The 12,765-nt window shown below is 41.0% G+C and overlaps 1 protein-coding gene across 3 annotated transcripts in view; it reads right to left on the bottom strand.

Annotated features, from left to right (window-relative positions):
- TGS1 (trimethylguanosine synthase 1) overlaps window positions 1-12,765 on the bottom strand; it is a 57,262-nt gene that overhangs the window by 39,927 nt on the left and 4,570 nt on the right. For all 3 annotated transcript variants that reach the window (XM_017531801.2, XM_017531800.2, XM_017531802.2), the window contains exons 2-4: window positions 6,411-6,475; window positions 3,124-3,299; window positions 1,941-2,772 (exon numbers count right to left, since the gene is read on the bottom strand). In XM_017531801.2, the coding sequence (XP_017387290.1) occupies window positions 1,941-2,772; window positions 3,124-3,299; window positions 6,411-6,475 (1,073 nt within the window). The remainder of the gene's footprint in view (window positions 1-1,940; window positions 2,773-3,123; window positions 3,300-6,410; window positions 6,476-12,765) is intronic.

The raw sequence follows: 12,765 nt of genomic DNA, 5'->3' as shown, positions 1-12,765 counted from the left end.
AAAAAAAAAAAAAAAAAAAAAAATTAACTGGATGTGGTGGCACATGCCGTAGTCCCAGCTACTCAGGAGGCCGGGGCAGGAGAATTGCTTGAGCCTGGGAGGTAGAGGTTGCAGTGAGCTAAGATAGTGCCACTGCACTCCAGTCTGGGTAACAGAGACTCAATCTCAAAAAGAAAGATAAAGAAGGATAAAAGTAACACCAAAACATGAAGGAATGAGAATACTGTACTGAGGTGAGCTCCACTCTAAGAATCATATAGAGAAAAAAGCAAGTTGACAGAGCTCTTTAGAAACTCTCAGCTAGATGAAGTATTATTAGCAATCTGAGAGAAGCGAAGCAAATCCGATTGTTAAGTAAAAGGTCAAAACCATTTGTTTCACAAAGGAGTAAGGCTGAGAAAAAAGACGTCTCCAGTATGTAACACCAGGATGCCAAAATTTCAGGATATTCAGATGTCACAGAAATTTCCTCCTCTCCTATTTTCCTGGTATCATTAATTGGGTCGATTGACAGAACCCTATTCCCTAGCAAGAGCAATGATATGGTTTGGATGTTTGTCCCCTCTAAAACTCATGTTTAAACGTGATCCCTAATGTTGGAAGTGGAGTCTGGTGGGAAGTGTTTGGGTCATGGGGCAGATCCCTCATGAATGGCTTGGTGCCTCCCCATGGTAATAAATTACTGCAATATCTATCTGATTGCTAACAAAAGCCTGGGACACTCCTCCCCGCCCCCCCGCCTTGCTCTCTCTCTAGTCATGTGGCATCCCTGCTCCCCTTCTACCTTCTACCATGACTGGAAGTTTCCAGAGACCCTCACCAGGAGCTGATGCTGAGGCTATGCTTCCTGTACAGCCTGCAAAGCTATGAGCCAAAATAAACCTCTTTTCTTTATACATTCCTCTGTCTCAGGTATTCCTTACAGCAATGCAAAGCAGACAAACATAAGCATTCTCATCCCACCCTACTCTGATTAACTTCTTTCCAAACACTTCTCATTGGCATTCTCTAGTCCTGAGTGACACCAGTTTGCACAATGAGGTTTTTTTTTCGTTTTTCAGTCATTCAGGAATCAACAAAGTTCCTCATTCTGGATATTTTACTGATGAGAATCCTGAAATTAACCACTCCAGTTATAAATTAATATTGTGCCCCGTTCAGATCTTTTTTCACAGCAAGACTTCATTTGTCCTAAGTGAATTCCATATGACTCATGTTTGCCTAATGTCAAACATATGTTCTTGATAGCTTTCTCTCTCTCTCTCTTTTCTTTCTTTCTTTCTTTTTTTTTTTTTTGTTTTTTTGAGACAGACTTTCCCTCTTGTTGCCCAGGCTGGAGTGCAATGGCTAGATCTCAGCTCGCCACAACCTCTGTCTCCTGGGTTCAAGCGATTCTCCTGACTCAGCCTCCCAAGTAGCTGGGATTACAGGCGTGTACCACCGTGCCCGGCTAATTTCTTTTTGTATTTTCAGTAGAGATGGGGTTTCTCCATGTTGGTCGGGCTGGTCTTAAACTCCCGACCTCAGGTGATCTGCCCACCTCGGCCTCCCAAAGGGCTGGATTTATAGGCGTGAGTCACCGTGCCCGGCCCTTGATTGCTTTCTAACATGCCTCTTATAAACTCATTTGCTCTGGAAAATTGGAAGTTCCAAGCTCACTCTAAATTAGATTTCTCAAGAGATTCCAAGTTTTCCTTCATTAGCCACCAAAGTACAAGAGGAAGGAATAATATTTTAGAGAACTGTATGCAAATATTCTTATTAAAAGGGTAACATATAACTTGTGATATAAAAATAGGATGGATTAAATCATTTCATTATGATATGAAATGTAGTTGATATTATTTAACTCTACAATAAAGGATTAGTAGTAGTTATTTTGCTAAATAAATTCATTTTGCTAACCATTACATGGCAGAATAAATCTTGGTTAATCTTACCCTGAGCTGCTGGGTCTGTGCTTCTATTTCCTGATAAGTTGCTTTCCTCATTGGTTCCTCCGTTACATGGTTCACTTTGGCTGGATGCAGGGTACTCTCTTCTGCAACTAACTTCACTTGGCTGTTGATGACCATCATGACTTATAAAGGAATCTAGCTGGCTCTGTTCTACTTCCTCTGAATTCAGTTTTATGTTACTAATTCCATTAAGTATTTCACTATGATCCTTATCATTTGTACCAGAGCTGTCATTATCAACTGTAATAGGTGTCGATGGAAAAGATACTATTATGTCAACTTTCATGCAATTTTCATCTTTCTTGTTGTCAGCTTCTGTTTTAGATGTATAAGAATCTGTATCACAGCTTTGCACGGCATCAAAAGTCCAACCCTGAGCTTCCCAATACTGAAACTGTTCCAAATAATACCAATAAAGTTGACTATAATGTTGCTCCCATTCTTCCTTTGTATCAGGAAAGTTCCAAGGTTCAGAAGACAGTGCTTGATCTGGATGTTTTTCTTGCCAACCTTGCCACAACAATCCTCCTCCATATTCATTCCAATACTTTTCCCATTTCTCTGTAATTTCTAGCTTTGGAGATAATGTGTTTTCAACAGGACGATTTTCCACGTCAGTGTCTTTTTTGCTTTGAAGTTTACATCTTCTGGTGTTCTCACACTGTTCAACTGAAGATGGATCATCTGAAGCCAAAATGTCATCCTCTTCATATTCTTTTTTCCAAGATTCTTGCATAATTTCATCTAAGTATTTCTTTTGATGTTTTTTCTTTTTCTTTTTTATTTTAACTTTATTTCTAGTATTCATAGATACCTACATCAGATAAATAACTTGAATATAAAATGCACTTCATAAACTATAAAAGAAAGTAGAATCCACATCTATTTTGACAGTAAATTAAACAAAATACTCTCAAAGTCTGTGGGTTTTTAGCTCCACAGAAAAGTGATTTACTATCTAAGTTTCCAAGAGGAGAAACAGTCACACATGGGACATATTATAACTTGCAGTTCTAGTTAATTTATAAATAAATATGTACACTTAAAAAGAGGCAGAAAGCACCGATCGTGAATGCATTTAATCTGATAAAAGTAATTCTTTGCAATATTTTATTAAAAAAAAAAAACAAACCAAGAGATAGAATAAAAGTTAATTAATATTTACCTCAAAATTCTTATGTGCAGATATCCTACCAAACTGAAGTGGCAATCCCATACTTCTCATGAGTTCGGCCTCAGAATCAAGCTCATTTTCATCTAGGTCTATACCCTTGCTGTCATGTGATTCTGCAGTACCACAGGAATAACCACCTTCCTCCTCCTCTTCTGTCGCCTGGTCTCCTATAGACAACATTTATTAGCTTAGTTTTTAGGAAAACTTAAGAGGCAGGTTTTCTTATTCTCATTTTAAAGAACCTAAGATGCAGAGTGACTGATTACAGGACATACCCAAAATAAAGGTATGCAAATGTTACATTTAAAAAATTTTTTAGAGATGGAGTCTCACAATACTGCCCAGGTTGGAATATAATGATTATTTACAGGTGTGATCATAATGCACTAAAAAGCTTTGAACTCCTGGGCTCATTCAGTCCTCTTGCCTCAGCCTCACAAGAAGCTAGGATTACAGTTGCACGCCACATTGCCTGGCCTACAAATGTTACCATTTTTAAAGGAAAAAAAAAGAAAACCCCCCACAACTGATGGTATGCTAGGCATGGTGGCTCACGTCTGTAATCCCAGCACTTCGGGAGGCTAAGGTAGGCAGATCACGTGAGGTCAGGAGTTTGAGACCAGCCTGTCTAACATGGTGAAACCCCGTCTCTACCAAATATACAAAAATTAGCTAGGCATGGTGGTGGGTGCCTGTAATCCCAGCTACTTGGGGGGCTGAGGCAGGAGAACTGCTTGAACCTGAGAGGCAGAAGCTGCAGTGAGCCAAGACTGTGCCACTGCAAACCAGTCTGGGTGAGAGAGTGAAACCCCATCTCAAAAAAGGAAACAAACAAACAAACAAACAAACAAAAAACCCAAAAACAAATCTAAAAACAAAACCAAATGATGGTAATGTGGACTAGCAACAAAAAAAACCAATGAAGAATCAAGAGACAATTTCTCGTTGGGCTCTGCCTGCCACTACTCATCCAGCTACCCATTTAACTTACTCTTATTGAGCATCTGCTCTGTGTTGGGCATTGTGCAAAAGACTGTGGATAGAAAGGAGGGAGAATAGGGCCATGTAATGCTGCTCTGTGGAAAAAATACTTATATATTCACATTCCTTTTTTTTTTGAGAAGGAGTTTTGCTCTTGCTGCCCAGGCTGCAGTGCAATGGCGTGATCTTGGCTCACCGCAATCTCTGCCTCCCAGGTTCAAGTGATTCTCCTGTCTCAGCCTCCCAAATAGCTGGGATTATAGGCATGTGCCACCACGTCTGGCTAATTTTGTATTTTTATTAGAGACAGGGTTTCTCCACGTTGGTTGGGCTGGTCTCGAACTCCCAACCTCAGGCAATCTGGCCACTTGGCCTCTCAAAATGCTGGGATTACAGGCATGAGCCACGATGCCCGGCCAGATGTTCACATTCTTTATCTGCAAAATTACTGAACAAAATCAGTGGATTTAAAAATCATGATTTGTGAAGTTACTTTAGGAATTATTAACATGAGGGGTGAGGAGTCTGGGCACCGTGGCTTATGACTCTAATTCCAGCATTTTGGGAGGCTGCTTGAGGCCAGGAGTTTGAAACAAGCCTGAGAAACATAGTGAGGGCCCGTCTCTACAAAAATAAATAAATAAATAAATTACCCTGGGGTGATGGTGCCTGTCGTCCCCACTACTTGGGAGGCTGAGGTGAGAAAAATGCTTACGTAATTGGCACCTGGGCAACAGAGCCAGACACTCGCTCTCTCCAAAAAAGAGAAAGGGTTGAAATCCACTGAACTGGAGGATTTTTTTTCAAGCTCTCTGAGTCTAATTCTTATAGAAAAACCATTTATTACAACAAAGTAAGTTTTATTTTATCCTAATTTGGTTATCTAATAGTAATTATGCCACTAATTGAACATATCTCATTCAAGTGCTCTATTAACTATTTAAAATGTGAGATAACAAAAATCATTTTACATATTAGCACACTCAATTAGCATTGGAGTACACTCCAGCTTGATGATCTCAGGCAACAGAACAGTAAATCTCACATAGCCAAAAGGAAGCTGATAAGAGAGAAATCTCACATGCACAAATTCTACCAAAAGAGGGAGGAAGACATCTTTCTAAATAATGAAGGGGAATGCACTCACTATTCCATTCAATAAATGAAACCTCAGGAGACAGCAACACGGGGAAAATTAGTAAGCTAAGCACGGGGAAAATTAGTAAGTTAAGTTTTACGTTTTCACAGTATGCATATTTTCTTATGCTCAGGGAACATGGTGTTTATAGAAGCTTTATTTGTATAGCACTGCACTGAAACACAAACCAAACATTCTATCCAGTGATCAACCGAAGAAACAGTAATTTGTTCCATCCTGTGAGAGTTAAAGGATTTCCAAAGGTAACTATGACACTGTACTTGGGCTGACTTTGGCTTCTAACTCCATGCTATGATTTTCTCCATGTCTAGAAACACAAAAGGTCTATGTGGAAGGACAAATGCAGTAGAGAAGTTGGAGAGACCAAAGTGAGGCTCAATGTACAGTATAAATTATATTTGTTATTTGGGAAAGTTAACCAACATGACAGTCTCTTTACTTCAGGCAAAAGACTATAGATGCTAACCTGGAATTTTTATCCTGTAGCATTTACCTACATAATACACTTCCGATGATGAAACCACATATTCTAAATTGGAGATGGTGTCTCATTCTGTTGCCCAGGCTGGAGTGCAGTGGTGCAATCTTGGCTCACTGCAAACTCTGCCTCCTGGGTTCAAGGGATTCTCTTGCCTCAGTCTCCTGAGTAGCTGGGATTACAGGTGCCAACTACCACACCTGGATAATTTTTGTATTTTTAGTAGAGACAGGATTTCACCATGTTAGCCAGGGTGGTCTTGTACTCCTGACCTCAAGTGATCTGCTTGCCTTGGCCTCCCAAAGTTCTGGGATTACAGGAATGCGTCACCACGCCCAGCCTGAAACCACATATTCTCTACTTTTCAAAGCTTCACATTCCAGGTTGCTCTTATCTAACGGGGGCTACTCGGGAAGGAACACTACACAGGGCAAAAGGGGGTATATTAAGTCATCACAGGAGCTATAGAAAAAGAAAAGATCTGCTTTCACAGACATTCCAGAACCATGTTATTAAAAAAATAAAAATTGTCTATGATTACAGAATTGGCATTTATATTTTATGCTAAAAAATCAATACAATATTTTAACATACATAAATTAACACAATATTATGACTAATTTCAGCAAAAAAGTGTTATATAACTGTATACTAGATTACCTGAATTGTTGCCACTGTCTCTGATGTAATAGCCTTTTAATCCCAAATTGTACAATTTTCGATCCCTGTGAAGCAGATTAAACAGTTCATATTGAAATGAATTAAGCCATACGCTTAGAGGGAAAGAAATCTCAAGCCATCATAGATTAAAAAGCTTATGAAACAGAAAAGCAATTTGTTAATATGCTTTCCTCACCTATAATATAATGTAGAAGCAATTAATACAGTTCTCACAGAGCTGTTGTAACAACTGACAGTATATGTAAAATATTTAGCATAATGCCTAACACACTTAGCATTTATTATAGCATTTATTACTATAACTACTAGTTATTAAAATTAAGGCCGGGCACAGTGGCTCACACCTGTAATCCCAGCACTTTGGGAGGCTGAGATCAAGAGGATGAGACCAGCTTGGCCAACATGATGAAACCCCCTGTCTCCACTAAGAACACAAAAATTAGCCAGGCATGGTGGCAGGTGCCTGTAATCCCAGCTACATGAGAGGCTGAGGCAGGAGAATTGATTAAACCCAGGAGGCAGAGGTTGCAGGGACCTGAGATCATGCCACTGCACTCCAGCCTGGGCAACAAGAGCAAAACTTTATCTCAAAAAAAAAAAAAAAGGTCATTTCTCCTGGACATTGGGGGAAGAATCTGATATTCCGTATGAAACATAAACAATGGGCTGTTCTGTAAATTTTGTTGTGACTATAAAATAAAATAACAGTGGAAAGATTTAGCTTATACACATACAAATCAACATGCACACCCTAATCCATTTGCTAAAGACAAAATATCCATTGTGAATAGTAGACATGGTCTGAGCATTACCAAAATAAACCTAATAGAACACTTAAAAAAAAGTGAGATTTTGCTTTTAATTTTTTTAAATTAAAAATTTTGTTTTCTATTTTTATTTTTAATAGAAATGAAGAAGGTTATTTAAAAACAAGGTGGGCTCAAGACATCATTTGATAGGAAGGAAGGCCAGAAAGAACTCTCAGGTATTGGGCCAAATTAGAAGTATTGTTATCAACCCATGGCATTTAAGTTTATATACACAGCAGACATAAAAATTTTAAAAGTGTTACATATGTGTGTGTGTATGTATACACACACAGACACGCTCATGTCCGTTTATAAAACACACATATAGACCTTAACTCTCTTTACTAAGAGGACACAGGAGCAACGAGCACAATGTGCACCCAGGTTTTGGTTTCTAAATACTATTTTCCACTAAAGAAACTAAGCTGCCTTGGAGAAATGACAATTCCAGGTTGGAGCATGGACTGTAAAAGATAAACCTGGGTCATCTCATGCCAGAAGGTTAGGAAGCACTCAAAGAACACTAGAAATACCAAAAGGACATCGGAGCCACTTCAAAGAGTTTCCCACTGGCCAAATCAGGGACAATACGAGCACCAAATTAATGTTAACAATGGAATATAACCTGTGAGTAAACTAACAATCTAGATTCCATGTTAACATAAACAAATGAATATGGGGAGAAAAAGAAGGGAAAGCGTTCTTTACAGAATGCTACCTAATAAATGCAGTAGGAGCGAAGGAGACAAGAACCACTACTTGGCATTTTCACAGAGGTAGCTGATTCAGGTAGAAGTTATCAATGAAGGCCAAGGTTTGTTGGTTTACTGGAAAATAGGATGCTAATTTAACACCGGAATATGCTCCCACAAAATACCGAATACAAAAGAAACCACGGTGACTTTATAGTAGAAAACCTGGCAACATTACCCATGGTGGTATACCATCTACAAAAAGTGCCTCCTGAGGCCACAACAGAGCTAGGCACAGCATCATTTGTGGCATTCCTGCTAAGGCATGACCTGACTATTCATGACGAAACATCAGACGGACCCAGGTTGTGCAAGGTCATCCTACAGAATGTAAGCATATGAAACTTAGAATGTGGCCTCTATAAGAGTAAGGGATTCTGGCCAGGCACAGTGGCTCACACCTGTAATCTCAACACTTTGGGAGGCCGAGGTGGGCAGATCGCTCGAGTCCAGTGAGACCATCTCTACAAAAATTAGCCAGGCATGGTAGCTAATTTTGAACTTAGAATGTAGTTCTAATTTCTAAATTTGAAGAATTTGTGTGGGCCAGGCACGGTGGCTCACACTTATAATCCCAGCAGCTTGGGAGGTGGAAGAGGAAGGACTGCTTGAGGCCAGGAGTTTGAAACCAGACGGAGCAAAATAACAGACCCCAGCTCTACAAAAAATAAAAAAAAATTAGCCAGGGGTAGTAGTGCACATCTATGGTTCTAGCTACATGGGATGCTGAGCTGGGAGAATCACTTGAGCCCAGGAGGCTGAGGCTATAGTAAGCCACTGCACTCCAGCCTGGGAAGCAGAGCGAGTCTCTGTCTCAAAAATAAATAAATAAATAAAGACCATGCCAGGTATAGTGGCTCATGCCTATAATCCTAGCACTTTAGGAGGCTGAGATGGGTGAATCACTTGAGGCTAGAAATTTGAGACCAGTCTGGCACACATGGTGAAACCCTGTCTCTATTAAAAATACGAAAATTAGCTGGGTGTGGTGGTGTGCGCCTGTAGTCCCTACTTGGGAGGCTGAGGCATGAGAACTGCTTGAACCTGGGAGGCAGAGGTTACCACTGCACTCCAGCCTGGGCAACAGAGCAAGACTCTGTCTCAATAAAAAAGAGAAAAGAATACATATGAAATTATTTGTAATGTAAACACACTTTTCAGTTCAAAAAGATTAAATTCAATGAAATTGAAAGATGGCAATCAAACAAGTGTTTTAAAAGTCATTTTGATTCAAATTCAATTGTGTATTATTTTCTGGAGGTACAAGCTGAGAAATCTTCTCAACTTTTTATATTTCATAACTTATATTCTCTCTCTCTTCTTTTTTAGAAAGAGGGCACTTCCAAAAAGTAGCATCGGTACCCAATCATACTGTGAGCCATGAATTCAGCATGTAGCCTTGGCTGCCACTGACTGCAAGGTGACTTTCCTTCCTTGGCCTGCATCTTCTACACAGAGCCCAGTACTTTCTTCTAGTGAGCTTCTTGGTCCCACCACAGTGCTAGCCTGTAAGCCTCTGGAGGATAGGCCCAACTTAACAGGCCTGGTCCTGAGAAAGCGGCAGAAAGACCTTTATTCATGGATGAGAGGTAAGTCAGATGTCCAAGGTTATTACTAGTATGTTCCAAAGCTACTGATGGCAGAAAGATCAGCAACAAAAGAATACCAGCCCTTAAATTTTTATGAAAACTGTTTCTTAAAACTTTCTGGGAGGCTGAGGTGGGTGGATCACAAGGTCAAGAGATTGAGACCATCCTGGTCAACATGGTGAAACCCCGTCTCTACTAAAAATACAAAAATTCAGCTGGGCATGGTGGCGTGTGCCTGTAATCCCAGCTACTCAGGAGGCTGAGGCAGGAGAATTGCCTGAACCCAGGAGGCGGAGGTTGCGGTGAGCCGAGATCGCGCCATTGCACTCCAGCCTGGGTAACAAGAGTGAAACTTCGTCTCAAAAACAAACAAACAAACAAACAAAAAAAAACTTTCAAGTATCTCCAAGAGCACTCATCAACAGCAATGAAGTATTTCTAATGCTTGGCATTTGAAGAATTTCCATTATACTTGCTAAGTATTCTCTATAAAGTAGTCTTTGAGTTTGATCAGTGTAACTTAATCCACAGAGCATAATGACTCTGGATGAACTGATAACCTAAAAAATAGAGACAGGATCTCTCGTAATTTCTGGACCTGGCACACGGAAGGACTAAATAAACCTTAACTGCTGACTTGAATTGTAGAGCAGGAGACCTAACCTGATTCCCATCAAGATACCGCTCTCCTTAGAGTCCTGACTAAGCAGCCACCTGAATGCTCATCCTCATATCGCTGAAAACAGCAATCATCACTACGATGCCTAAGTCATCTTTCTACTACAGCACCTCACACTTGGGCAGCTGAAATAAAAGCTGAGTAAAAGGTTCTTGGAAATCTCTAAAGTACAAGTAGCAATTCCTCTTTTGCAAAGAAACTGAATCAGCTTCATTTTCAAGTAGTAAAAGGGAAAGGAAGTCCTTTCTGAAAGTGTTCAAAGGGGATCACAGAACTATATGACTTGCCCAAGGCCACACAGTTGATTTTTGTAAAACCAGACAGATATGCTGTCTATAAGGTCACCACTCTTTTAAATTCTGGCTCAGGAATCTGTTGGGGGGAAAACACAGCAAATAATTTTGTTGCATCATATGTGAAAGACTGGAGATCACCACCAGACACTGTCACATGAGTATGATCAGAGGTGGGCTCTTAAGTTTCCAGAATCGTCCTCTATCTCCATGAATCTATATTAATGCTAAAGTATGTTAACAGGACACCAGTGGTTCTAGTGACTTTAGACTACTTAAATACCTTGATGAGGGAGATTCAATAAACTCATGTTTTATGCCAACTGGTAGCGTAATAGAAAGGCTCTCATGTCATACATGAATTCCAAGGCTGCCATTTACTGGCTATGTGATTTTTTTTAGGCCACTACAGACACTCTTTGAGATAGGGTCTCATTCTGTCACCCAGATTGGGTACAGTGGTATGATTATGGCTCACTGCAGCCTCGACCTCCCAAACTCAGGTGATCCTCCTACCTCAGCTTCCAGAATAGCTGGGACTACAGGGGTGCCCCACATGCCTGGATAATTTTTTCTATTTTTAGTAGAGATGGTGTTTTGCCATGTTGCCCAGACTGGTCTTCAACTCCTGGGCTCAAGTGATTTGCCCTTCTCAGCCTCCTGAAGTGCTTGGATTACAGGCGTGAGCCATCACACTCAGCCAAGACTCAATTTTTTACTTGAGTAAAGTGAAGATAACAAGACATACCTCAGGGGGCTGCTGAAAGGCCTAAATGAAAAAAAATTTTTTTAAAAGAAAAGTTATTCTGACACTTGTTAAAATGGTAAAGAAAGGCTTTATTTAGGAGAATCATGATAGGAATCAACATAATGGTAGCCGGACATGGTGGCTCACACATGTAATCCCAGCATTTTGGGAGGCCAAAGCAGGTGGATCACTTGAGGTCAGGAGTTTGAGACCAGCCTGGCCAACAAGGTAAAACACCAACTCGGCTGAAAATACAGAAATTAGCCGGGTATGGTGGTGCACTCTTGTGATGCCAGCTACTTAAGAGGCTAAGGCACGAGAATTGCTTGAACCCAGGAGGCAGAGGTTGCAGTGAGCCAAGATCATGCCACTGCATTCCAGCCTGGGCGACAGAGTGAGACTCTGTCTCAAAAAAGAAAAAAAAATAATGGCAACAGGAGAAGGGAATTCTGTTCAACTTCAAATACAGCAAAGACAGCTGCAGATAGCCAATGGGCAGAATGTAGGGGGCACGGTCAGCAGATGGAAAATTACTAAGAAGAGATATCCAGGTTGGGGAGATTATTGCTATACCAACAGGACTCTTGCTGAGGGCGGGCCAGAGTGATCAGATACTAAGGGTGGGAAGACTCTTGCTAAACGGATTCTTGTTAAAACTAAGGTGTAGGCTGGTGCAGTGGCTCACACCTGTAATTCTAGCACTTTGGGAGGCTGAGGTGGGAAAAACTGCTTGTACCCACGAGTTCCAGACCAGCCTGGGCAACAAGGCAAGATCACTATCTCCACAAAAAATTTAAAAAAAATCAAGCAGATGTGGTGATGCATACCTGTGGTCCCAGCTATTCAGGAGGCTAAGGTAAGGGGATTGCTTCAGCCAGGGAAGTTGGGGCTGCAGTGAGCCATGACTGCACCACTGCACTCCAGCCTGGGTGACAAAGTGACACCCAATCTCAAAAACCCCCCCACCCTCCAAAAAAAACAACAAACAAACAAAACTAATGGACTTAGAAGGATTCTTGTTAAAATTGAGCCAGACAGGCTGAACACAAGTCCCAAATGACAAGGCCTAATCAAAAGGAGAGCTTGGAGGAACCTGTGTAAAGTTTGGTTAAGGAGAGTCTCTGTCAATACAAAATGTAAAACAATTAGTGGTGGCACTTAATTTAATAAGTCATCAATCGGTCGGGCGCGGTGGCTCAAGCCTGTAATCCCAGCACTTTGGGAGGCCGAGGCCGGTGGATCACGAGGTCAAGAGATCGAGACCATCCTGGTCAACATGGTGAAACCCCGTCTCTACCAAAAATGCAAAAAATTAGCTGGGCACGGTGGTGCATGCCTGTAATCCAAGCTACTCAGGAGGCTGAGGCAGGAGAATTGCCTGAACCCAGGAGGCGGAGGTTGCGGTGAGCCGAGATCGCGCCATTGCACTCCAGCCTGGGTAACATGAGTGAAACTCCGTCTCAA

The sequence above is a fragment of the Cebus imitator genome, unplaced genomic scaffold, assembly GCF_001604975.1.
Source record: "Cebus imitator isolate Cc_AM_T3 unplaced genomic scaffold, Cebus_imitator-1.0 Scaffold73, whole genome shotgun sequence".
NCBI lineage: Eukaryota > Metazoa > Chordata > Mammalia > Primates > Cebidae > Cebus > Cebus imitator.
The sequence above is the reverse complement of the archived record's forward strand: the minus strand, read 5'-3'. Positions and strand labels throughout refer to the sequence as shown.